At 36.2% G+C, this 27,977-nt stretch overlaps 1 protein-coding gene across 1 annotated transcript; it reads right to left on the bottom strand.

Annotated features, from left to right (window-relative positions):
* Nucleotides 1-27,186, bottom strand: F11 (coagulation factor XI). The gene is made up of 14 exons (XM_044680731.1): nucleotides 27,129-27,186; nucleotides 22,997-23,159; nucleotides 21,156-21,262; nucleotides 17,994-18,153; nucleotides 15,515-15,624; nucleotides 13,812-13,971; nucleotides 12,527-12,636; nucleotides 12,251-12,413; nucleotides 12,023-12,129; nucleotides 10,605-10,773; nucleotides 6,291-6,466; nucleotides 4,213-4,308; nucleotides 920-1,059; nucleotides 1-159 (listed from the first exon to the last, which is right to left on the bottom strand). Exons 1-14 carry the CDS (start codon nucleotides 27,184-27,186, stop codon nucleotides 1-3), a joined length of 1,878 nt encoding a protein of 625 aa, XP_044536666.1.
* Nucleotides 27,187-27,977: the final 791 nt, after the last annotated feature.

Below are 27,977 nucleotides of genomic sequence, written 5' to 3'. Positions count from 1 at the left end.
TCATGTTGAGGTATTTTTTAGAATCCAGTCCACATACTCAGCCACTTTGGTATAAACACCAGCACGTCCCGGGCGAGCACAGCCTTCCCCCCAACTGGTTATACCCACTAACTGCCATATACCATTATGCTTGCAGGACAGGGGGCCTCCAGAATCTCCCTGTGGGACATGGAGAGAGGGAAAAGGTTTTAGAAATGTCCATTTTTCACTTCCAAGGGGCTTCAACCTCAAGACTGATCAGAGATTTCTGACATTGTGCCTCAGCCTTAATGCTTCAAAATGACATGTAATTGCTTTTTTTTTTCCTCAGAGTACATACTTTAGAAGTGGACATAAACCCATACATATGAAATAGTCACGGGAGGTAATTTAGGTATATGTGTGTGTGTCTATATACACATTTACATATATACAAATGACACATACATGTATAGACAGAGATAGAGATGACCCTCAGAGAGTTGTTGTAAGGATTGCATAATTAGAATTTTCTCCCCAGAACTCTCTTTCCCAGCTTCCCCTTTTCCTTCTTGTGTTACGTGCTAACGTAGGGAGGATATATTTTGATATAACCCTGCCCCTTGAGCTCTCTCTCCTGGTAAGGTAGTTGTGGAGGCTGGGTAAGAGCCAGGCAGGAGAATTTTACTCATGTGGTTTTACTTAGGTTTTATACTTTTGTTCTTTTATTTCTTTTACTTCAAGCGATTACTAATAAATTTTATAAAATATAATACTTGGAGTTATTGATATTAATTTATATCTTACAGGATCGAATGAAATAATATCCATAAAGTGCTTAGCACAGTTTCTGGCACATAGTAGACATGTAATAAATACTTGCTACCTCCCCCATTTCCAAATAATTCATGAAAGCTTTCCCATATTTAGGCACACATTTGAACCGAGCTTCTTCACTTACCTTGCAAGCATCTTTCCCGCCTTCTTTATAACCAGCACAGATCATCCAATTGGTTATTTTGTGTTCTCTGTATCTCATCTGGCAATCTTCATTTGTTATCAGAGGAACAGAAGCCTTCTGAAGAGTGTCTTGTACTTTTCCTACAGTGGAAAGGCTTTGGATTTTAAATATTACAAGTGATATATACTTGAAAATTAAAGTACGTGTGTGTATATATATAATATGCATATACATTATATAAATATATTTTATACATAAATAAATTTTGTTTATAGATTATTTTAAATGTAATTACATATGTATATATAATTTATTATAAATATATTTAATTAAGGCCCAGAATACTAGAGGAATTCAAATCATTACTTATTCCTCAATGAAACCCATAGTCACTGAAAATCTGTGTGACTTCAACCATCTTGAGCTTCAGTTTCCTCATCTATGTTGGAATAGATGACCTCTTTGGTTTTTCATGCTCTACAAAAATAATCTCAATCTTGGCTTTGCAGTTTACACAAGATTAAAAAAAAGTGAATGACAAATATCTATCCCTTAGATAATAGATGCTTCAATTGGTTGGTTGATTGATTATGACAAAATGTTGGATGGGCAGTCCATTGAGTTAATCCATAAATATACTTATATTAGGATAGGCAGCAAATGGAAAATGAGCTAAGCCTAGAATCAAATAGAACAAGGTCATTGGGCTAGATCCCACTTGAAAAAAAGAATTACCCAGCATTTTCACGTTTCCCAAGCAATTCTCTTTTACAAACATCTAACCTTTCAATACAAATAGACAAATAGCTTGCTGTTGACTAGAAAACATGAGACAGGTTCTGAGGAAAATCAAACCTTGAGGTGACCCAAAGAGCAAAGGAAGGACTCATGGTAGACATAAATAAAGTATATTTATAATACCAGTAGGAAAGATGCATAAGAGAAATTGTGTAAAAGACTGTCAAAGGTGAGACAATTAGGCTGGTCATATAACAACAAAGAAGGATAATGGATGGGCTGCCTGAGTATCCACAAACTATTAAAGGAACTAAAAGAAAGTTCACCTTTAAAAGAATAGCTCCTCAAGGTAGAATGTACAGAAAGAAATGGTCAAAGATTGCATGGGATTAGAAAGGGGAAATCCTTAGCCACCAATTGGAGGGTGTACCTGCAAGTTGGATGGTGATAAGAACCCAGATCCTTTGAAAATATTATAAGCTATTTTAGCATATGCTTCACTGTTTTTGGTATCTGAGATTTCACTGGAATTCATACTTCCTCCAGATGACAACTCCACCATATCTTCAATCTTTCCAGAGTTGACTGAAAAATAACATCTATTTTCTGGTCATTATACTCTTCAAATTCAACCAGGCTGGTCCTTGGAGGACAAAGACATCCATGGGTAGGTCCATACTCATTGCCATTTGAGCTCAGTAGAAACTACTAGAGCTTGTAATCTTCTCACATGCACCTGAAAGCCTATGGTCACCACTTAGCCATGATGAGACATCTAAGAAAAAAATTTAGTTGCAGGCACACATACTCTATATTTGCTTTTGTAAAAACCTAGAAAACTCCATATTGCAAGAACATTATACATGTTGTTGACCAGATACATTAAAAAATTGACAAATCTCAGAAATCCCCTGGAGCTATAATGTATTCTTAGGGAAAAGGATAGACGTAACCTATGATTTCACTTGTTGAGAGAGTTCCTTACTAGGACTGTTGACTCAGACATTACCTACTAGAACCTTCTCTGACTAGTAGGGAAAAACTAAGTGACTTTTCCAGGGTCATACATCCATATATGACAAAAGTGGTACTTGAACCCATGTCTTCCTGGCTTGGAGGCCAACCTGCTATCCACTACACAACACCATATTTTGGGAGGGAAACAATCCTTAATGTGCTGTATCCTTTACTAATGATCATTGGGTCAGCTTATTAGAATGCTTGAATTTCAAGGCAATTTAAAGGTAGATTTTGAATCTGAAATCCTGCCAGACTTCTATCTTCACTGGATCGTTTTTCTCTCCTTTGGCATAAAATCAAACTTTTAGGTGACCCAAAGAGCAAGGGAAGGACTCATGGTGGACGTAAGGCATAAAACCCTTTGCTTAGGAGAAGGTGGATAGACTCTTTCAGTTCAAATTCTGCTGGGGAAAAAATGAAATAAATGAAGAGAAATAATTTTGTTTGTCCTTCGGCTTTGAAGAGAACCAATGACATCACAGGGAGATGCCTTGACTTACTTATCAGTTGGTTTTAAGTGAAGCAGAGTTGCACAAATTCATCAGGCTCACTCTCTTCTGGAGTCATTGAAGTCCAATGGCAAGATAAAGGTCAAGAAAACTAGTAATGGTCCAGGATGCAGTGGATGACCTTGGTGTCTTTGGTGTCTGACCAAGCTTTAAGCATTCCACATGTCTATTTCTGCTAACTTCATGGCCATTGGAAAAAATTGTTCTCATCCATCCATTCCTTCAAGGAAAGTCTTTACATGCTTGGGTTAGATGAATCCCCTAACTCATGGACGGGTTCGAGGCATGACAGTTACCCTCAACCTGGCGTAAGCCACCTATCAAGATAGCTATACCAAGATGTGACCACTCCACATATTACAACTTCTGGTGAGAGAATATATTACAAAGAAATACACAGAGGAATATAATAGAAATCTGATGTGAAAAGTCTAGAGCAAAGGGATGCTCTTGAATTATTTAAGGAAGGAAAGAATACATTCAGTTGTGGGGATGAGTGATAAGTTTCCTATGGCACCTGAGCTGGACCTTGAAGGAAGAGAGGGATTCATAAAGACAGGATCACAAAAAGTGGGAGGACATCCTAGGCTTAGGGGCACAACTTGTGTGGATGAACAGAGGCAGGAGCCCCAGATTAGGTTCAAGGAGCAGGAAGTAGTGCAATTTTTATGGAAAAGAGATTTCATGAAGGAGGTAAATTTGCAATGAGTTAAAAAGGTAGTTTACTGCTAAGTTGCTCTCTTCAGATATGTGAACCAAAGTGACAAATAGATGAAATAGTAGAGAGAAGTCTGGGCTCTGGGGCTCAGGATGACCTGAGCTCTAATCCTACCTCATAACCTTATGAGCTGTGTGACCCTGGATAATTTACTCAACCTTTCTTAGTGTCAGTTTTATCATCTGAAAAATTTAGGAATGGATCTGATGATCTTTCAAATTCCTTCCAGTTCTAAATCTGACAGAGCACACTCACTACTGTTAAATACCTCCTAAAGAGCAAAGTGTATTTAAAAACATATTCATTACCTCTTTCTTTGGTATATCCCCAACCAGTTACCCAGCAATCATCATATATTGTTTTTCCATCTTCTTTGGAAGGAAGGCATATGGGTTGCTGGAGAACTAAAATGTAATTTTTAAAGTTTAGTTATTAAAAAGAAATAGTTCCCAATGAGAAATCCCCCCACCATGCTCCCACCTAATTAGAGTTTTCTAAGTCTCTACTTTCACCACTTTGTCCTTTGTCTTTATTGCCTAGAGTTGAGGTTGGCAACATATGGCTCTCGAGCCATATCTGGCTCTTTTGAGGGCTAGATATGGCTCTTTCTACAGGAGCCATAAAGTCAATTTTTTTCAGGCACTCTGTGAGCACTGTACAGCTCTCACGAAATTACATTTTAAAAAATGTGGCATTTATGGCTCTCACGGCCAAAAAGGTTGCTGACCCCTGGCATAGAGGACACAAATTGGTTATAGATGATCACAGAATTCTGACTTTGGAAGGATCTTAGAATTATATTAGCTGGTTCTTCTCTCTCCTTTTACAAATGGACATACTGAGGATCACAGAGAGTCAGTAACTTGTAAAAGTAGAGACTAAAAAGGACTGTCAGGATTTGAACCCAGGCTTCATAATGTCAAATCTAGCACTTTTCTACTATGCTACATTATGATCCAATGGAGAGGGTACTGGTTCTGGAGTCAGGAAGATCTGAGTTAAAATCCAGATTCAAACTAACTGTGTGTCTCTAGACATGTCGGCCTCAATTTCCTCATCTGTAAATGAGTGTAATAGCGCCTACCTCACAATATTGTGAGAATCAAATGAGATAGAACTATGTTTCAGTGCCTTTCGCATACTTAATAAATTCTTGTTCCCCTCTTTTCCTTCCCCAGTAAAACCCTGAGCTAGGAGGCAAGAAACCTAAAAATAAAAAGAGTTCCTATTATTATTGCTTGTTATGGATCATAAAATTAATTTGGAAGTGATGGTAGGGACCACCTACTCCAACTAATTTACAGATGAAGAAACTGCAGACAGAATAGGTATATTATTTCTCCAAAGTCACACAAATAGCAAGTGATAGTAGGATTCAAATTCAGGTCTATGATTCCAAGTCCAGGACTCTTTTCAACTTGACCATGTTGCCTCTACAAAGTATTGTCTTTACAACAACTCTATAAAATCTGTATTACTAATTGTTCAGTTATTTCAGTCATGTTTGACTCTTTGTGATCCCATTTGGAATTTTCTTAGCAAAGATACAGGAGTGGTTTGCCATTTTCTTCTCCAGAACTGTTTATAGATGAAGAAACTGTCAACAGGCTTAAGTTGCCCAGAGTCACACAACTCCAAAGTGTCTGAGGCTAGATTTAAACTCAGAAAGATGACTTTTTATGACTCTAGATCCAGTGTTCTATCTACTCTTCCACCTAGTTTCCCCAAAGTAAGTGATGCTAGGATTATAATCCCCATTGTATAATTGAGAAAACTGAAGCTCAGAGAAATTAACTTCCCCATTACTACCTCGTAATTGAAAGAATCTAGATTTTATGATTTAAAGTCTGTCAGTCTTCCCATAGGGCCATGCTATCTCAACCACTAACTTACTGTGTGACCCTTAGACAGACACTCTAACTCTCTCTCTCTCTCAATATTTTTCTGGAAAAGGCCTGGAATAAATGACAAAATTCCTGCCCAGATCAGTAGTTATATGATTCTAAATTATTCTTAAAGATGAAGCTTCCCCCAGTATTCCTTACCCCTTTTAGAATGTTCAATAATCATGCAGAAGATTCACCTTTGAGACACTAAGACAATTGCCCTCCATGTGCCCCGCTGCCCAGCAGCCCAATGGGAACACTGTCTGGAGTGAAGGGGTGGTTCACATGTAGTGTGAGGGTACAATTTGGCACTTGGTCTCTAAAGGGTTCGCCAACACTGACTAGGGATATGAGCACGATCCCCATGACTGCCCAGACTCCTTGTCTTCCCTGATAGCAAAACAATTGTCTAGATTACCAATTTTAGATCTCATGGTTGATACCCCTCAATATTACATCTGGGGAACATAGCTAATGTTTCTTGATCAATATTTACTTACCAGTATAATTAATAGGAGCCTCAACTTTCAACAAGGCAATGTCATACCCATATGCTGCCATTTCATATTTATCATGAATGATTATCTTTTGAACTCTGAAGAATGGAGTATTTTCTTGTATCTCAGATTGGTTGACTATGCCAGCATAGACATGTAAATCTGTAGCAGCCTCTAGTCTAAATAGCAAAAGCAGAAAATTGAGTTTATTTCCTTTTTACAAAATATTAGAAATATTGATGGATTTTAAATAGCTTAGTAAAGTTTGAGCTCTTTTACTTGTCTCTCCTACACATATTATATTGTAGGTTTCTGATGTACTTGGAACAAAAAAAATAATGATAAAATTCTAATAAGTGTGAACAGTCACAGAATGTTAGGAACCAATCTCCTACTCATAGGGAGAAGAGAATTACTAGCATAAATTTTACACAAGGAAGAAAAATTATTAACCAGTTCCATCATCCACCCCCTTGCCCACCCACACACATTCATAGATAGGTTCCAGAAACCTGAATGCTAGTCAAGAGAAATGGGTTCCAGTTCAGACTTTATCCCCAACTAGCTGAAGAACTTTGGGCAAAGTCTCTGAGTCTCCTTGGCCCTTGGTTTCTTTCTCTGTAAAGTAAAAAAGTTGACCTAGGAGATATCTAAGCACTGTTATTGCTCTATGATTCTTTAAGATTGTTTTTATGGCATCTGATTACATCTCCTTTGTCAATCCCTAGAGATGCAATCTAAATTGAGACAAAGCCTAGGGAATATTCCTAGGTAAGAGAGAGAAATTGTGACTCCTTAAAATTCCCTGGGACATTAACTCTCCAGTGTGAATGTTTCTATTTTGCTTAACCTTGGCAAAATTCTTCTGGGAAATGATTCTCTCCCCTTATACCATCAATAAGGTTCATCAAAGAGGTGGGTGAATATAAAACAAAAAAGGGGAGGAAATTTCCAAAGGGAAGCATCTAGATATTCATGGAGATGTGAAGGGGGTCCTAGGGTAGTATGTTATAAAATTGAATAGAAATATTTCTTCACGTGAGATGAAACTTAAATGACTGTCATTGGTAGGCTTTGGATTAGTCTTTTCTCTTGGTTCTTATTTAATCATAAGCCAACATTGCAATAGTATGAGGGGTTGGGGTATATTATAAAACATGGTCAGAAGATTTGAGTTGAAGGCCCAACTCCAACATGTACTACGTATATTCTGCAGTAGTGTCACAGATGTTTTGAATTGAAATGCCTTCCCTTGGTGGAGCCAAGATGACAGAGTAATCCAGAGCAGCTCTGTGCCACCACGAGAATCCTCTCCAACCAAGATTAAAATATCACCACAAAATGAATACAGGAGTGAAAGAAAAAACAAAGAGAAATAGTAAAACTTTCAAGAAAAGAAAAACCTAAAAGGTAAGCAGAGAACATCTGGGACACTGGGGTGAGAAGAGACCAGAGCCAGTAAAAGACTATAGCAAGGAGGGAATAGCAAACCAAGATCAAGCCACACCCCCACCCCACATCTGCTGTCCCAGGTTTGGAATCTAATCCCAAGCCAAAATCTAGACCCTGAAATCCTGCCTGGACAAATAGTGATATAAGCCAACCCATACCTTTTGAAATTTCAAACCTATGGAGAAGTCTAGAGTCCCATCTCAGGGCAGTCTGGGCTGAAGTGGGCATATGTCTACATGGGATGAGGATACCTGTAATTCTCAAAAATTACTCTTAGTAGTATAGAAGATAGAAGGAATTTACCCAGAAAGAGGATGGGGAAGTAAGGTGATTATGATGATACGATGTATATGATAATATAAGGTGACATGAAATGAAATGTATATATGATATGTATGCATATGAATGATATGTAAAAAAATCAAGGGGTGAAAGAGAGGGTTGCACTGAGAGCAAAGGGAAGGGAGAGATAGAATGGGGTAAATTATATAACATAAAGAGGCAAGAAAAGTCATTATGGAGAGGGGCGGATAAGAGTGGTGGCATGCAATGATTAAACTTTCTTGAACTGTAACAGGCTCAGAGAGGGAAAAACAAGTATACTCAGGGGGGGTATAGATAAGGGAAGGGGGAGGTAATTGAAGGGAAGAGGAAGAGGGGGGTGACAAAAAACAAAATACTGGTGAGGAAGAACAGAGTAAAAGGGAATAGAGAAGGATCTAAAGGAGATAATATGATGGAGGGCAATACACAGTAATTATAACACAGAATGTGGATGGGATGAACCCATAAAATAGAAGCAGATAGCAAAGTGGATTAAAAACCAGAATCCTACTATATGTTGTTTATAATAAACACACTTGAGGCAAGGTGACACATACAGATTAAACGTAAAAGGCTGGAGCAAAATTTATTATTCATCAACTAAGGTTAAAAAAAAGCAGAAGTAGAAGTCATTATACCATACAAAGCTAAAGTAGAAATTGATCTGATTAAAAGAGATAAGGAAGGAAATTATATTTTGCTAAAAGGTACTATAAACAATGAAGTAATATTATTGCTAAACATTTATGCACCACATGGTATTTTTCTAAAGGAAAAATTAAAGAAACTTAAGGAGGAAATATATAGTAAGACCATACTAGTGAGGGATCTCAACCTTCCCCTTTCAGAACTAGATAAATCAAACCAAAAATTAAATAAGATAGAAGAAAGGGAAGTGAATGAAATGCTAGAAAAATTAGAGTTTATAGCTATCTGGAGAAAATTGAACAGTGATAAAAAGGAATATACATTCTTCTCAGCAGTACATGGTACATATACAAAGATCTACCATGTACTAGGGCATAGAAATGTTGAAAACAAATGTGGAAAAGCAGAAATAATAAATACAACTTTTTCAGATCATAATGCCATAAAAATTATACTTAACAAGGGTCCATTGAAAGGCAAATTTATAATTAATTGGAAACTAAATAATATAATTCTTCAAAACTGGTGGATCAAAAAACAAATCATAGAAACAATTATGGACTTCATTAAAGAGAATGACAATACATCAAAATCTATGGGATACAACCAAAGCAGTACTTGGGGGAAAATTTATATCTCTGAATACCTATACCAAAAAAAATAGAGAGAGAAGAGATCAATGAATTAGGTTTGCAACTTTAAAAATTAGAAAAAGAATAAATTAAAAATCCTTGGATAAAAACTAAATTGGAAATCCTAAAAATTAAAGGCAAAATTAATCAAATTGAAAATAAAAGAACTATTGAACTAATAAATAAGACTAGGAGCTTATACCTTGAAAAAACAAATAAAATATATAAAGTACTGGTTAATCTAATAAAAAAGAAAGAAGAGAATCAAATTGACAGTATCAAAGATGAAAAGCATGATCTCACCTCTAATGAAGAGGAAATTAAGGTAATTATTAAGAACTATTTTGTCCAATTATATGCCAATAAATATGACAATCTAGATAAAATGAATGAATTTCTGCAAAAATATAAATTGCCTAGATTAACAAAAGAGGAAATAGAATACTTAAATAATCCCATCTCAGAAAAAGAAATTGAACAAATCGAGGAACTGCCTAAGAAAAAAATGCGAAGGGCCAGATGGATTCATAAGTGAATTCTCTCAAACATTTAAAGAACAACTAATCCCAACAAATTATTTGACAAATTAAGCAAAGAAGGAGTCTTGCTAAACTCTTTTTATGAAACAAATATGGTACTGATTCCAAAGTCAAGCAGACCAAAAATAGAGAAAGAAAAGACCAATCTCCTTAATAAACATAGATGCAAAAATCTTAAATAAAATACTAACAAAAAGGCTACAGCAAGTTATCACAAGGATTATTCACTATGACCAGGTGGGTTAAATACTAGGAATGCAAGGAAAACCACCCACATAACTGACCATATCAATAATCAAACCAACATGATTATCTCAATAGATGTAAAACATGTACTAGGTAGGTGACCTTGAGCAAACCCCTTTAAGAGGTACATTTTCTGTACATACAAAATGAAGGGACTCAAATAGATGATATCCACTGGGAGGTATGGTCTAGTGGAAACAAAAAAAAATTGGAATAGGTGTTGGAAGACTTGGGTACAAATACGGTTATGTGATCCTGGACAAATCCCTTAGTCTCTCTGGTCTTTAATTTCCTCATCTATTAGATAAGAGGACGAGACAACCTCTAAGGTCACTTCCAGCTTGGAACCTACCAGTCAATGATCCCTTCCAGCTCAAGTATTCTACTGCATATATTTTGAGAGTTTCATTAGTAATTAATGAATTTTAATGGCAAGTATGAATATTGGCATTTTTTAAAAGAGAAAAAAGACTAACTCTTCAAGGCAATGGGCAGCTGTTAATATCCAATGGTTTCCAATGATGGATCCTCCGCACAGGTGTTTCTGAATAGGTGATGTGATGTGTAAGCTTACTTGCCATGGCCATTCAGCAAGAACTGCATTAGTTCCTCCAACGATTTTTCCTTTTATTTTGTTTGTGCATGCTTCAAAACAAAAATTAATAAGTAACAAAAAATCCAATATAGATAATAGATGATTGATAGATTTAGAGTAGATCTATTTTTCCTTCTATATTATCTAATTATAAATCTCCTAGGTAATAATGAATAAATTAATAAATGAATGAAAAGCATTTATTAAAGACTTACTGTGTGCCAAGCTTTGTGTTAAGCCTGAGACATGTAAACACAAAGGTAAAAATTACTAAGCTGCTTATGTTCTAATTAAGGGAGATAATTCATATGAGGAGGGCCCCTGGAGAGGAGAGTTTAGGTCTAGAAACTAATAAAAATTATATGAGAATAATAAGACAGGATGCCTTCTCCCCAAAGCAATGGTAGAATTGATTTGCTTCCTATTCCTAGATCAAAAGACAGAAGAAAAAATAAACACCAGTAGGAAGGAAAACATGAGCTTTATGAAGCAGGGTAATTGAAGATGATTGGGGCAAATCATCGTTCACTCTGGTGGAATAGTGAGTTTTAACTAATTAGTAGCCTGTAGCCTCAGGGTGAAAAGTCAATGAAGAAATCATTTTTTGTCTCCAATTAACAAGTCAAAAAGAATTTATTGAATATCTGACCATTTCTACCTGTGCTTATTTTAAAAATCAGTTACACGTGTTTATTCTATTTCCATCTTTTAAAAAAATTTAATTTAATTTAATTTTCCCTAATTACATGTAAAAAGTTTCCAACATTTTTCAAAGAATATTGAATCTTGAATTCTTTCCCTCCCTCCCTCCTTACCCAGTCTATATCCCCCTTTGAGATGGTAAGCAATTTCATATAGATTTTACATGCATGATCATGTAAAACATTTTTCCATATTTGAATCACAGGTGTTTATTAAGCACCCCCCCATATGTCAAGCATTTTTCTAGGCCCTAGGTATACAAAGACAAAGCTTAAACAACCTCATTCCTCCAAGAACTTACAATCTAAAAAGGAGACAATGGATATATAGATGGGCAGGTACAAGAGAAAAGAAGAGGAGATGTCAGAGAGCCTGAGAGGGGAAGATCTTCCCTAGGCTTACAAGGAGATACCATTCTAATTAATGAGACACGACCTATTTGAGAAAGCAAATAATTGTCAAACTCTGTGATCAAGCTAATGGTTTTTTAAATAATTATTTTAATTGGCAAATAGGTCTTTAGTTATATCATGTAGGATATTTTATCACTTTTTAAAAATTTCACAAGACAGAGTGTTCAAGTGACATGTCACTTACCATTCTCCATTTTACATAGCCTTAAAGTGTAACCAGAAATGCCTCCCTTTCCATAAAGTATTTTAGTTGGGGATCCATTTGAAGACATTTTCAAATAACATTTGCCTCTAAATGAAAGAAATAAAGCATTATAAATAAGAATGCGAGGGGGAAGGGGGAGGAAGAGCATCTATGCATTTTCAAGTGGTTGTATAATTCTCCCATGCAATAGTTAAAAATCCACCCTACTTTTCTTTGTTGCATGTTTCTCCAGGTGATGAGTAGGTAAAAAATTGGCAACGTATGGTGTTTGTGCACCTTTCTTGGCAGGCACTGTGATCTTTGACCTCGAAAATATCCAGTTCCTCTCCCAAGAAATCAGTGTTGTAATAAATGGAGGCATGACAAAATACTGGACAGCAAACACACATAAGATATGAGATAAGATACATATATTAACCATATTTTGTGATAAAAATTCTCTAGGTCAAACCCAACCATTACCAAACATGTTATGGTGTTTACCTGGAACACTGTGTCTGCAACTTAACAGGCTAAAACCTGAAGAGGCATTCTTTCTAGTGATACGTGTACTTGGAATTCCACTTTGGGAGGTTTTAAGGAGGCAAAGATTTCTAAAATAAAAGTTTGAAAATGCTATTAGACCAAAGACAGTGAAATTCTTGCAGCTCCAAAATATTTCCACGAGTCATAATTAGAGTCTCAATTTTCCTAGTGAACCACTGAGAGGTGAACAGCAGGGGATGGGAAGAAGAACAAGCATGTATTAAGTACTTATAATATGTTATACACTCTTTCTTGGTCCTCACAATCACCCTTGGAGGTAGGTGCTATTATGCCCATTTTCTGGTTGAGAAAACTGAGACAAAAGTTAAGTAACTTGCCCAAATATACACAGCTAGTAAGTGACTGAGGCTGGATTTGAACTCAGGTCTTGTTTACTCCAGGTCCAATGCTCTATCAAATGGGCAAATTTTAATGCACCTATCTTCTTCCCTGACAACTAATACCACTTCTCTCTCCTCAGGAATTTTGAGGCTCCCTAGGTCCCTCAAGTCACAAGAAGTAAAAACAATCTATAATTCAGTACAAAACACTTCCACTTGGAATAAACTTTAGAGATCATTTCATACAACTCCTTTATTTTATTTTGCACATACACAAGAACTGATTTATGCAAAGTTCATGGATAGCAAAGGATAGAGCCAAGATTTATCCCCAAAGTCTTTGGGTTCTAAATTCTTTGTTTTCCATGAAACAAAACTTAATACATATTAGCATGTTCTCCCTCTACATTTGTATTTGTAAAAGAGAACATAGGAAAAGAGGGCAATAAATGGATCATTAATGATGAAATTTCAGGCACTAAGATGGGTTGATGGTATTGGAAGGGATCATTTTCCTTCTGCTCTTGAAATCACACTTTTTCCACATATAAGTCCCATCCTATTAATGGACTAGTACTGTGTCAGGTTCTGAGAAAGGAACCAACCAAACTATTCTGAGACTTTCTGAGAGGGTAAGAGGAAGGGAAAGAGTGGTACCTTTGAGCACTGATGGACTTTAGTCTTACGAGTATGATCAAACTTGAGAATAGCTGAGTTATCACATCCAGAGATGAGTACCATAAAACTTCAATCTTTGTGGCTGCTTTTAAACTTTGAAACATTTTTCAAGTCTTCTCTTATAAATATTTTAAAATGGGACCTTTCAAAGTTTTTAGAAATTTAAAGAGCTTTGATTAGCTTTGTTTTAAAGGAAACACATCATATTGGCTTTGCCCTCTCACCTTTCGGATTCTGTAGACCACTCTTTGGAAAGAAATGTAAAAAAAAGGCATTTGGGATGATGAGTACAAATGCGTTGACACACCCAAGGATCCGGAGTGAAAAAACTGTCTTCAGTGATGTCAGCAAAAACGGTATTAGGAAAGATGTCCCGGATGCAAGCTACCAAACAGAAGAAATTTAATATTTGGTCATTTCAATGAAAGTGGAATTCATTTGTTCATTCATTGAGCATCTCTATTCATTACGAAACATGTGCTAGGCACTTGGGATCCAAAAATAAAATGAAAAATATCGTCTGCCTTCTACCAGGAGAATTTATATTGAAAAAAAAAGTGAAATGTAGAATGACTTTCAGAAGAAACAGAAAATTTGAATATGGTGATAAAGAAATAGTTGAGCAGAACCAGAAAAATAACCACAGAGTAAAGACAAATGCATTTGATAGATTTAAGAACGCTGACTCAAGCAACTTTTTTGGACTTGGACAATGTGGGAATTTGTTTGCTCAACCATACATATTAATTCCAGGTTTTTTTTGTTTTATCTTTTAGATTAGGAATAGGACAGGAAGAAGAGAAAATGAGTATTTGCCAGTTGAAAAAAAGTTTTTTAAGAATTAGGGAGAAAAAAACAAACATAAAATGTAGTATAGTAGAGATAATTGGTATTGGACTTTGGAAGCCTGGGCCAATGTCCTACTTTTGACACAAACTGGCTGAACAGTTCTGGGCATGTCATTTGATCTCTCAGGGACTCCAGACACTTCTCAATGACTACATTTCAGAGAAGGTGCAGCTTTATGTTGATAGAATAGTCCTCACTGGGATCACCCAATACCCTTGGTAAATTCACATATCCAGACATAGGTAAATAAATGATTCTAATATAATTTGAGATGATGATTATAATTTAGGAATAAATGAATGCACTATAATTTGAAAATAAATTATAATTTGCTAATTGTGCTAAGGTCACTAGCAATAGTGAAGTCCCTCAAGGGTTCCATAACTAGTGTTAAGGATGGTGTTTACATCAACAACATTGCCTAAATCACAAGATTTAGTTCAGTGTGCTAAATTGATAAGTAAGATGGCAAGATGACACATTTTTCAATTTTTAAAAGTAAAACTTTTTTAATGAAAAGTTTCCCACGTATTTATTTTTTTGTTACAAAATTATAGTTTTTTTCTGAGAGATATCTCAGATGAAAAGCTCCTCAGAGTGGTCTGATTGTAAAACATCATGATATGACACTTCTCTATTTTACTTATCCTCTGATATTGCATGTATCATAATCATCTATATCCACGGCTTATCCTCCCACTGGACTGGAAACTCCATGAAGGCAGGGACATTGTCTTATCTAAGCTTTACAACTTCCCTAGCATAGTGCTTTATCTTAAGTAGGTATGTAATAACAGTTGTATAGATCCTGTTGTTCTAAGTTAGACTCTCAACGCCTTATATTTAAAAGATCTAGCAAAGCATCATGGTAAAAAATATAGAGAGGGCAAGATGGCACAGTAGAGCAGAGAAGCTCAAAGTCATTATGAGAATCCTCTCCATCCAATCTTAAAATAATGCCACAAAATGAATACAAGAGTGAAAGGACCAACAAAGAAAGAGTGAAACAACTTTCAAGAAAAGAAAAACCTAAAAGTTAGGGAGGGGAAAATATATAGCGACACATATATATATTTACCCATTTTAGAAATTGCACAAGATTTCAGTGAGAATCCAGATATCACATTCTCAAGCATCTCTATTTTTGTTGGGAATCCTGTTGTACTATATTTCAATAAGCACACATTGCTAAATTTAAAAAGAGAAAAATTGATGGTTTACTTGGGAATTCATCAGCCAACAGCTATATGCCATTTTTATTGTTTCCAAAATATAGTTTAGGCTAATCCACAATGATTTGCATGTTCTGAATAATTGTGTCATCCAATTAAATCAGACTTCTTAAGCATACCTTAAAATGATAGAATTTCAGTGTTCACGTAATGATATCCATTCTTCATTTAATGGGGGAAAAACCCTTGGAAATATGGTCATCTAGCCTCTCTGTTCAAACACGTCCAGTGATAGAGAAAGCATCCTACCACCATGCTGAGCATCAGATCATACTACAGGTTCCCAGCATCATAGATTTAGAAAGAGAAAATACTTTAGAGGTTGTCCAGGTCAGATCCCTTATCTCATAAATGAGAAAATGGAGACTCGGAAAGGCTAAGAAACTTGGCTAGAGGCATACACAATGTCAGAGGAGGAATTTTAATTCACTGACTCCCATGCTAGAGAGGAGAATCAAACTCAATTTGATCTGATATCAGAAAGGTAATAAAAATTAAGCCCTATTAAAATTAGGAATTGGATCTATCTATATCTATCTATCTATATATATATTTCTATATACCTATATATAGTATATATATATATATACATACATATATACATATATATATACAAACACAAAAAAATCTATATTCTAATTTTGTGACAAAGAACTCATAAAATTGGTGGTGGCATACCCTAAGACCATTAAAATCCAGATTTAGATAATGCTTTAATTCATAAATCATAAAAGCTAGGAGGGACCATAGAGATGCAAAACATCACGTTACAGATGGGGAAACTGAGGCTAAAAGACAGAAAATATCACAGGTAGTGGCAAAATGTGAGACTTAGCCTAGTTCTACTGACTCCTGGCCCAATATTCTTTTCCCAGGAGTGGTTTGGATGTTTTCTCATTCCTATTGTGCATTTGCTTTAGTTGTTACCCCCATTGGATTTATATGTTTTTTAAGGATATGGGCTTTCTCTTCTGAATCTCTTCATGGGCAGCTAGGTGGCACAGTTGATAGAGCACTATGCCTGGAATCAGGAAAACTCATCTTCTTGAGTTCAAATTTGGTCTCAGACACTTACTAGTTGTGTGGCCTTGGGCAAGACACTTAACCAGTTTGCCTCAGTTTCCTCCTCTGTAAAATGAACTGAAGAAAGAGATGGCAAATTTCTCTAGTATCTTCGTTGAGAAAACTTGAAATAGGTTTAAAGGGAGTTGGACACCAATGGAAAATGACTGAACAACATCATTTTTATGGAGTCTAGTACATATAATATTTTGTACTGAATCGCTTGTTTCCTCTCATATCTTATAAAATAATAATAACTGGAGCCAAGCAGTCTCTCTATCCACTGGTATAGTAGATAGAGAGCTGGATTCAGGATTGACCAGGGTTGAGTTCTGCCTTCATCAGCATCATCATGGGCAAATGAATAAATCTTTGTCCTTTCAGCCAAATCCCTAAGACTCCAACTTGCAGAAATTTATTGCTCTCAATTAGCATAGGAGTTTCCTGATGATATAGCTCCATGCCCAAATGGTACCATGGACCCAGAATAAGAAATAGCAAATAACAATTATAATAATAATAAATTATTATATTATGTTGTGATATATTTTATTAGTGATATGACATTAGATATTATATGATATGATATAAAACAACAAGGCATAGCATAGTATAATATAATGAATAATATGATGTTATAATTTAATATGTAATATAATATATTATAATGGAAATTTGGCATTAGTATAGTACTTTAAAGTTAGCCCAATGTTTTACACACATATTTAGTCAGAATCTCATAATTAGTCTTTAAGGTAGTTATTACAAATATTATTGGGGCAGGTAGGTGGCATAGTGGATAGAAAACTGAGCTTGGAGTCAGGAAGACTCATCTTCATGAGTTCAAATCTAAACTCAGACACTTACCAGCTGTGTGACATTAAGCAAATCACTTCACTCTATTTGCCTCAGTTTCCTCATCTGTAAAATGAACTGAAGAAGTAAATGGCAAACCATTCGAGTTTCTTTGCCAGTAAAACTCTAAATGGGGTGACAAAGAGTTGGATACAACTGAAATAAGTATTATTATTATTATCCCCATTTTACACATGAAGAATCTAAGTCTCAGAAAGATGAGATGATGCCTAGCATCACCCACCTAGGAGTCAGACATAATATTTTAACTTATTTCTCTCCTGACTCAAAGTCTCTTTCTACCATATCATTTTGCCTGTTCCTTGTATCACACCATAAGGCAACAGATATTTCATTTTTCCCCTCACCTTTGGGGAAAGCTTTAGTCACAGCTTAGACCTGTCTTACCGATGGGTCTCACTATGAAACATCCGCGTGGCATAGGTGAAGAAGTGACAATGGGCATCGTTGGTGCATCTGTCTTCACATTCTTGAACACTTGTGGTAACAGAGGATTTGTAGTTCATCCCCTTCATATCTAATCCTTTGTAGATGTCTGTGTGGCATGCTGGATAAGCAAAAGAAATAGAAATGTTATCTTAAGTGTTCTCTAATAATCACTGTATGTGGGACCTCTGAGACCAATTATGACCACCATACTTCTCTTCCAGTAACTTTCTTCCCAACTTATTTTCCAGCTCTCTTTCCCAACTTCCCTTATTTCTTTTTGTATCCACCTAATTTTTTTCACTGCAAAAATAATACTAATAACTTGTGTTTATGTGATAATTTAGTGTTAGAAAGCATTTTGTAAGCTGGGAACAGTATCTCACACCTCTAATCTCAGCCATTGCAGGTTGATAAGTCTCTAGAGCTTGGCACTTCTGAGCTACAAAGGATTATGTCAATCAGGTGAGTCCCGGAATTAGGGATCTACCAGGATACCTAAAGGAGAGGTCATGAATGGGCCCATGTCAGAAACTGAGCAGATCAAAGCTTTTTTTTTTTTTTAAGTATGGCAACATTGGTCCAGACCCATAAGTAGCTCATGCATTTTTAGTTTTTCTAAAATGGAGATACATGGTTTAAAAATACATATATTAAAGAAAGTACTTTATATACTTTATTTCATTTGAATCTGTATTCCTTCTGCCATAATTCTGTGATATGGGTAGTAAAATTATTATCGTCATATTCATTTTACAGGTAGGAAACTGGGACTCAAAGTGTTACCTGGGGTCATTCAGCCAGGACTTGAGTGAAGATCCCCCAATTCCAAATCCAATATTTCTTTTCCAAAATGCTAAACTGCCTTCCCAGTGAAATAACACCAATATCCTTTCCATTTCCCAACATTCTACAATATTTGATTCACTTGCTTCTTATTCACTTCTTAGTAGGAGTGAATCCAGCACCAACATATGGAACTGAATATATGCTTTGACTGTATGAGAGATGGCACAGGTGCTTTGGCTCTGGAGGAAAGAGGTAGCTGTCATGTCTTGTGATATTATTTTGCACATTTGGAATCTTTATTTAGAAGACACCCTGTTGGTCTTTGTCCAGGATGAGCTAGAGAGTACGAGAAAAGCCTGACTCCAATCTCTTTGGGCTTAGGCTGTCTCAGGGTTATCCTGGTTCATGTAAGTCAAGAAGCTTTTGTAAGTGGTAGCATTGCTGATCCTCAGCCCCAGACCCATTAGTAACACTATCCTAAATTAAATGCCTTTTTCTCATGTTTTCCCATTTATTCATTCAACAAATGTTTTAAATACTATTTTAAAGCACTATTTAGGGGATGCAAAAGTGAATAAACCACAATCCCAGCCTTCAAGAATCTCTGGATAGTATAGTGGATAAGAATATTGGACTTGGAGTCAGGAAGACCTGAATTCAAATCCTGCCTCAAACACTAGCTTTCTGACCGTGGACAAACCACTTAAAGTCCTATAGCCTCCATTAATTCATCTGCAAAATGAGGATAATAATAGCAACTACTTCATGAGTTATTGGCCAATCAAATGAGATATGTTAAAAAAAGTCCTTTGCAAACTTCAAAGTGTTATTATTATTATATATTTAGGCTTCTGATAATCTCATCCCAACCCCCTACTTTTTATTATGCAGTTACTTATTTTCTCTATCAGCATGAGCATCTTCCTGATACTAAAGGTTGTGGTTCAGTCATTTTCAATTGTGTCTGACTCTTTATGACCCCATTTCAGATTGTTTTTGACAAAGATACTGAAGTAGTTTGCCATCTCCTTTTCCAACTCATTTTATAGATGAGGAAACTGAGGCAACCAAGGTTAAATGACTTGCCCAGGATCACACAGGTCAGATTTGAACTTAAGGAGAGGAGTCTTGCTGACTCTAGACTTTGTGCTCTATCCATTGCACCACCTAGCTCTTACTTAGGGTTACATTATAGAGCTGATTCATGTAAGCAATGATTGGAAATCCTTTTTCTTATATCCCTGCATCTATGTTTATGCTGTTTCCACTACCAAAAAATGTGCTCCTTGAGGACAAAGACTTTATCTCTCACATCTCAGGACTTTGTGCCATGTTTTGTGCTGGTTTGATGATTAGTCTATGTTATATCTTTGTATCATCACTCATGGTGACTGTCCTCATATCCATACTCTTTCCCTTTGTCTTCTCATTATTTCTGCACTGATTTTTTTTCAGAAGTCAATAAAAACAGGAGTCCCTAAAGGGCATAGGAAATGTGGTAGAAAAAGAAAAGATTAGAAAAAGTAGAGAGGAAATAAAGGGAATATTGATAACTGGGAGTGAAAGTATAAATCTTCATAGTAGGAATTAAGGCTTCTAGAATATTGAGGATATAATCAATCCCCATATCCATGTTCAACTTATTATTTCATAACAATTTAGTCAATACATAATTGCAATAGGGCAACACACAATGGAGTGTCCAGCCTGAAATTAGAGAAACTCAGCTTCATGAATTCAAATCCACCTTCAGACATTACCTGCGTGACCCCTGGGGAAGTCACTTCATCCTGTTTGCCTCAGTTTCCTCATCTATAAAATGAGCTGGAGAAAGAAATGGCAAACCATTTCAGTGTCTTTGCCAAGAAAACCCTAAGAGTGGAACAGAGTCAGACATGACTAAAATATGACTCAATGATGAAAAAGAATTGAAATAAAATATCTATGCTATAGCCGTGCAACAAGCCAGGACACTCCTGAAAGACTTAGGGGAAAGAATATTATCCACATTGAGAGAAAGAACTATGGGAATAGAATTGCAAAAGAAAAACATCTGACATCACTTATCATATGTATGTATGGGTGTGTGATTTGGGGTTTGTTTTTTAAAAGATTACTTTATAGCAAAAATGAATAATAAGGAAATAGGTATCAGTGATAATATTTGTACAACCCAGTGGAATTGCTTGTCAGCTCTAAGAGGGAGGGAAAGAAAATAAATCATGTAAACATGGAAAAATATTTATAAATTAAAATTAAAATATCTACACTATGCTTTACAAGAAAATAAGGACTCAATTAAGATTGTTTTCATTGATCACTCAAATATCTTACCACTTAATTGGTGTTGACATTGTTTAAAGGAATGCCCAGAGATTGCTCCCGTCATATTCACTGTTGGCAATGTTTCTGTGACACTGTCTTTCAGGAAGCAGGCAAACCTATGTTTAGAAAGTAGAGGAAATCAGTGAAAGTGATTAAAGACAAAACATGTTCCCTGGAAAACAGAATACAGAAAACCAAGAAAAACAAAAAAAGAACCTCACACTTAATCAAAAATATTTTCTTGGCACATTGTGACTTTAAAGTGACCTTCATCTCTATAGATCAGTAAAAGTATGATTCTATCCTTATGTGTTATCATATGTACCCTATATATCGGGAGGCATACTGGCACCAGTAAGTTACATCTCTAAAATGAGGTCTTAAAAAGGAAAATACAAATACTGAAACATATTTTAGTAGAAGATTATAATCTATGGGCACAAGCCATAAAAAACACTGTTACTTCTCTACAAACTAATACAAAATAATATAATACCATATCCTTATTTATAAGATGACTACTTTTTCAAAATGGAACCATGGGGTACAGGATTAGAATCTGGTATAGAAGTTTAAGATTTAGAGTTGAAACTCACCTTAAAGGTCATTGAATGAGCCACTAATTGTATATACTAGAGAAATAGGCATAGTTTGAGGGTCAAGACTAAGTAAAATGGCAATGATTTAGAAAAGGCAGAGACATTTGTCATTCATAGCTAAGTAGCGACAGTTGCCACAACACGTGTCAAACTGGTCATAGTGGTTTGTGTGCAGACCAAGCCTCAAAACAAAATTCTCCTCGCTCTTTGGGTCTCCCAAGTGGGCAAGAGTCAAAGGTCAGGACTTGAGATCCCCAGTGTTAGAATATAATTTAAAGAATTTTCCACACTCACCCATCATTTAAGCTCCTGGAGTCAGATAGAACTAGTATAACTATATGGCACCCTAAATGTAGCCTCAAATGAAGGCAACTTGAATTGGCACATAATAGGTACACTCTAATCAGGCACACGGTTATTTTGAAAAATGACAATATACAGAGTCAGAGATACATCTAAGTATAATGATAAAAATTATCCTCAAACTCTCTCTTTTCCAAAAAAAAACAAACTTGCAACAGCTCCATAATGCCCAGAGTTCCTACATGTGCCATTTGTTTGGAATAAAGGACTGAGGATTACTGTTAACTGCTAATCTGTTTTCTGTAGAAACTAATGTAATAGCTGTGAATGGGCTTTTAGTCCAAGGTCTACCAGGAACTAGCGATGAGAACTCAGACAAGTCATTTAACCATTTTGATCCAATCAATCAGTAAGAACTAATTAAGGTCCTAGTGTGTGCTTTAGGCACTGGACATGGGATTTTGTTTTCTTTTTTGTAAATGAAAGAAATTGGACTAGATGATCTCTTAAGAGCCTCCCAAGTCTATGATTGTGCTCGATGACTTGAAGTAGCTAGCTTTTCCAGTGAGAAAGAGGTTATGAGCAGAAGCTGATCCAGCAGCAATGCCAACAGCAATAATTGATTCATAGCTCTCCTTGTGGCCGTCAGGATGGATATCTAAGATCCCTTTCATTTCTATGTTACCTTCACCAATCCATCGGTAGTCACTGACTCCAGGCAGTAAATTCAGTTTACAGAATTGTCTGGTGAGTCACCTAGCAAGAACTTGTGGGACAAGGAAATATTTATGGGAAGGATAGGGTCAGCTTGCCTTCTTCTAAGTCCACAGTACCATCCAAACCCAATTGGGAATATACAAGCAGATTGGTTCTATAACATAAAAATATGTGTATATCTATACATACATATATGTGTACATTTTTCCTTCTGGAATCAAAAATCTTTACCATTTACTGGTATCTTGAGTTGATCTTGCAAGCAGAAAGCTGAATAGCAAACATCTTGGGTGATAGGTACACACTATTTGGCAGTACTTGGCATTCGGTGTAAAAACGGTAGCCACATCTCCTCCCTGAAAGTATATGTCTTTATACAGCTCAGTCATACATTCTGTGGTAGGATAAATGAGGCACCTAATTAGAGAGTTTTCTTCCAGACAGACAACAGATTAGGTACCCTTGATAGACAGTAAACCCCAAAGTGGAATCAATTAAGCAGTCAATCAACAGAAATTTATTTAAGAACCTGCTCTATGTTGGGTACTGTGTTAGTGTCTAGCACAATGCCTAGACACTGAATAAAATGCCTGAGGATTGATTGATTAGATAAACTCCAAGAGGTTAAGGGACTTGCTTTAGATCACATAGCTAATTAATGGTAGATCTGGGACAAAAAGCCCAGTCGCCATTAAGAAACCCAGTTCCTCTTCTCAAGGAACTTGAGTTCTATCTAAAAGATATCTATCTAAACTAAAAATACAGTATTTATAGATGTATGTATAGAACAAACATATTCAGGATAAATACAAAATAAATACAAAGTCAGTAAATACAAGCTAGTGAGAGAAGAATGGGTGACGATAATAATAATGAAAGGACACGTTTGAAGGCAGTAGGGAAGGAACTAGTGGACTAGGAGATTCTGAAAATTAGGGAGGGAAGACTCAAGATGAAAAAGGCTATCAACCACAATAGGAGAAACGAATGAAGTCTGAATGACAATTGAAGCATACCATTCTTCATTTTATTTCCTTCATGATTTTTTTTCTCTAGTATCAATGATATGTACCTTTTTTCACAATACGACAAAAACGGAATCATGCGTTGTTTGATAGCACATGTACAACCTAAATCATATATTACTGATATCTTGAGGAGAAGGGAGAGATGGGAGGGAGAAAGATAATATGCATTGTAAAATGTCAGAAAACTATTATTAATATTGTATTTACATATAACCTGGAAAAAATAAAAAAACAAAACATGCATTATTATTCCCTTAACCCCCCCCCCAAAAAAAAGAGAGAAAAATTAGGGTGGGGATGTTTGAGGAACCTTTACAATGTGATTCATATGCAACAGTGGATCCCAAACTTTTTTGGCCTACTGCCTCCTTTCCAGAAAAAATATTACTTAGCCCCCTGGAAATTAATTTTTTTTAATTTTAATAGCAATTAATAGGAAAGATAAATGCCCCTGTGGTCATCACTGCTCTCTTGGATCTCTGCAGCACCCACCAGGGGGCGGTGGCACCCACTTTGGGAATCTGATATAGAAGATATGTGATCATAAATTAGGTTTATATCTGAAGGGGTGGGGTGTTAAAGGGCTTGTCTATGGGTTTTTTTTTACTTCCTTTGGACTTCATTTTGCATTGATTCTCAGTCTGAATTCTGAAGTCATGCCGTCTTCAAAAGGAATTTATTTTTCTTGTCATAACTAATTTGTTGTTGTTGCCGTTCAGTGATTTCAGTTGTATCTGACTCTTTTTGACAACATTGAGGGGTTTTCTTGGCAAAGACATTGAATCAGTTTACCATGTACTTCCCCAGTTTATGATTCATATGAAGAAACTAAGGCAAACAGAGTTAATGACTTACCCAGGATTACACAACTAGAAAAGTGTCTGAGACCAGATTTGAACTCATGAAGATGAGTCTTCCTGATTCTAGGGCTAGCATTCTAGCAACTCTACCATAACCAGAGTCCCATGAAGACTATAGAAAACCACCTTACTGATGTGGCATGTTATTAATCTGTGCAGGATATTTCTCTACTAGATTCCTGTTTTTGACTTTGATGTAAAAGTGTTGCCTGAAGCTTAGAGAGGTCTCACTGCTAGGAAGCACCAGAAGTGAATTTGAACCCTAATCTTCCTGACTCTAAATATAACACTGTATCTATGGCTGTTGATACTGATAGTGCATTAAATAATGTTATTAATTACCTCATTTAAATGATAAGGCCAACCCCAAATGTCTTTAGGAAATGAAAGATAAGAAAGTGTTTATGGAATCATGCCTAGTGCTCTTTTTTCGTAATTGATTTTATAATTGAATCTTGTAAGTGGTCACAACAGCATAGAGTGAGAAATCTTGAAGCAATTTCTTAGTGACCTTGGACCAGTTTTACAGTAAAAAAATCTTGATTACTTGTAATTCCTTACTTTTTTTCCCAGTAGATGACAAGAAATCTAGAGATGCCTTTGGGATAATACAAAATCCTGAACTGCCTTCCTAATCATCAAAGAAAGATATGTCTAGCATATTTTTACTTGTAAATAAATTTTCTTGAACTTTAATTCTATGAACATATACATGTGACTCTGATGACCAGATTGCCTGACTCACCCAAAATATCCAGTTGTTTATATAGAATTAATCAAGGATGTCACACTTTTCTATGGAAACAATGGTGACATAATTACATCTCCATTTCTTTGTCAAAATCCCAGTTGTATTCTCTTGTTTTTAAAATAAAGACACAGATTTAAAATAATAATATATATGGGCAGCATTTATCCTACTTCACTTTTGGAGACATATATAATCATTATAGTGGTTTGCTAAACAAATGAAGTGGATGAAATCTATCAGCAAATTAATAAGCATGGGCCATGACTTCTTAAGGGCCATTGACTCCAGACCTAAGTTTGAAGAAGACGCAATAGGGGAAAGTCCCTTGTTCCCATCTTAGGTAAATACCAATAGTAATAACTTACAATTTGATAATGCTTTGAAGTTTGTAAAGTACCTCTCTCCCTGCCCCTGCCCCTTTCAATCCCCCTCTCTCCCTCCCTCCCTTCTCACTTCTTCCCCCTCTCTCTGTCTCTCTCTCTCTGTCTGTCTCTCCCTCTCCCCCTTTCCCTCTCCCCATCTCTCTCTTCCTTCTCCCTCTCCTTCTCTTTCTCTCTGTCCCTCTGTCTCTACCTCTGTCTCTGTCTCTGCCTCTGTCTGTCTCTCTGCCTCTCTCTGTCTGTCTCTGTCTGCCCCTCTCTCTCTCTCTCTCTCTCTCTCTCTCTCTCTCTCTCTCTCTCTCTCTCCATTTATGTCTTTTCTCTTCCTCTGTTTCTGTTCCTCACATACACACACACACACACACACCTGTAAGGTAAGTATGAAGATAAAAAAACTGAGCCTCAGAAAAATGACTTACCTGAGATCAAGATCAAGCGACTAGGGCCTATGTTTGAAGCTATATCTCTAGACCCAGAGCTAGTGCTTTTCCCACTATAATATCTGGTCTCAGAGGATTTCTGGAAGCATTCCCCACTGCACCCCAAGGGAAAATGTTGACCATGTGATAACCAGACTGAGATAATGACAAGCAGATAGCAGTGGGATAGGATGATTCTATTCCTAAGAGGAGATGAGGTGGACATCCAGTGCTGTATTGAGCAAGAATGAGAGCCACAGGTACTAACTTCTAGGAACTCAGGAAAACTATAGGTTGAGGAACATGGTGGACGAGGAAGATAATTATGACAGCCTCAATAGGATCACCTAGAGCAGGAGCCCAAACAATCTGGGTCGATGGTAAATGATGAAGACTAAACTGGACACTGTAAGGAATTTTACTAATTTGTTACTTTCTAAGGCTTTGATAGGAATCTCTTGTTTTCTTTGATTTACAATAAACCCGTTCATTGTTCATTGTTCAAAGCCTTGTGAGGCTGCATGATTTGAAGGGGAGTCCATGATTATACCTTGGAGGGGCAGGAGATAGGGTTGTAGACAAACCAGAAGTAATAGAAGTCCCCTAAAGAGTATTTCCAAGTCTTTCATATCAAAGGGAACCTCTGATTCAAAGTTATAATTCCAAAAATTATGTTTTATCTCATAACATGAGCAACCTAATTCCTGCCACTACCCCTAAAATGGTCTTGCTCTTCTGGATAAAATAACAGATGCTTTGGAAATTCCTTTCATTTACAACTGTTCTAGGAAAATAGAATTTTTTCCTATTTCTATAAGTTCACAGGCAGCTTCCTTGACAAATGTATGTGGATTTCTAATACACTTAGAGAATCAGGCAACTTCTGGTCCATAATGTTTATATTTTAAAATCAAATCATACTTACCACCCGAAACCAAAACAAATAAGACAGTGAAATGAATCATTTGATAAAGCTGAATCATTCTGAAAAGAGAAACATGTAACATGATTTGGGGAGAATAAAGTTATTAACTTTTGATAACTTTATCACTAAGCTGACCAATCGTTACTGAAAATGCAATGAAAAAATTGCCAAGCTTTTGAGCTGGATCTTTCCTGGTGGCACAAGTCATTACCTGGTATAGTGTAAGTGCTTAACCCTTTCAGAATTTCTAGGAATCATTGAACAGGAAGGAACCTAAAGAGGCTACCTGATCCTTTGTCTTGCTGAACACAGATGATTATCAACACTGTTAACCAAAATAGTGGTATGGAATGCCGAACCAAGTCATCTTTCCCTCCTTCCTTTCTTCTCTTTTCTTCCTATTTGTTCTTTTTTCCATCTCCAAAATCTCCCTATGCCAATGAACTTTCTGCTCTCCCTGTGCCACAGTAGAAGACTTCCACATGAAGCTCCCCACATTTTTGAAATTTTAGTAGTAATATAGCCCTTGAAGTCCAACACAGCATAATAGATATAGAGCTAACCTTGAAATCAGAAAGGCCTGAATTCAAATACTAGCTGTGACACATACTATCTATATCAGAGGTGTCAAATACACAGCCTCCTGGCCACACTCCTGATTGTAGCCTAAATCATATTAAGATATAATTGGGAAATATTTAATAAAATAAATTTTAAAATAAAAACTTTAAAGAACATAGATAATGTTAGTATGTGGTTCTCTAAGTTATCAGGTGACCTTAGGGATGTGGTTTACTGGCCCCCATTTTTATTTGAGTTTTGCATCTCTGGTCCATATTACTCTGGAGA

Source organism: Gracilinanus agilis, chromosome 6, assembly GCF_016433145.1.
Source record: "Gracilinanus agilis isolate LMUSP501 chromosome 6, AgileGrace, whole genome shotgun sequence".
NCBI classification, from domain to species: domain Eukaryota; kingdom Metazoa; phylum Chordata; class Mammalia; order Didelphimorphia; family Didelphidae; genus Gracilinanus; species Gracilinanus agilis.
Note: the sequence above shows the minus strand (reverse complement) of the source record. Positions and strands in the feature narration are given on the sequence as shown.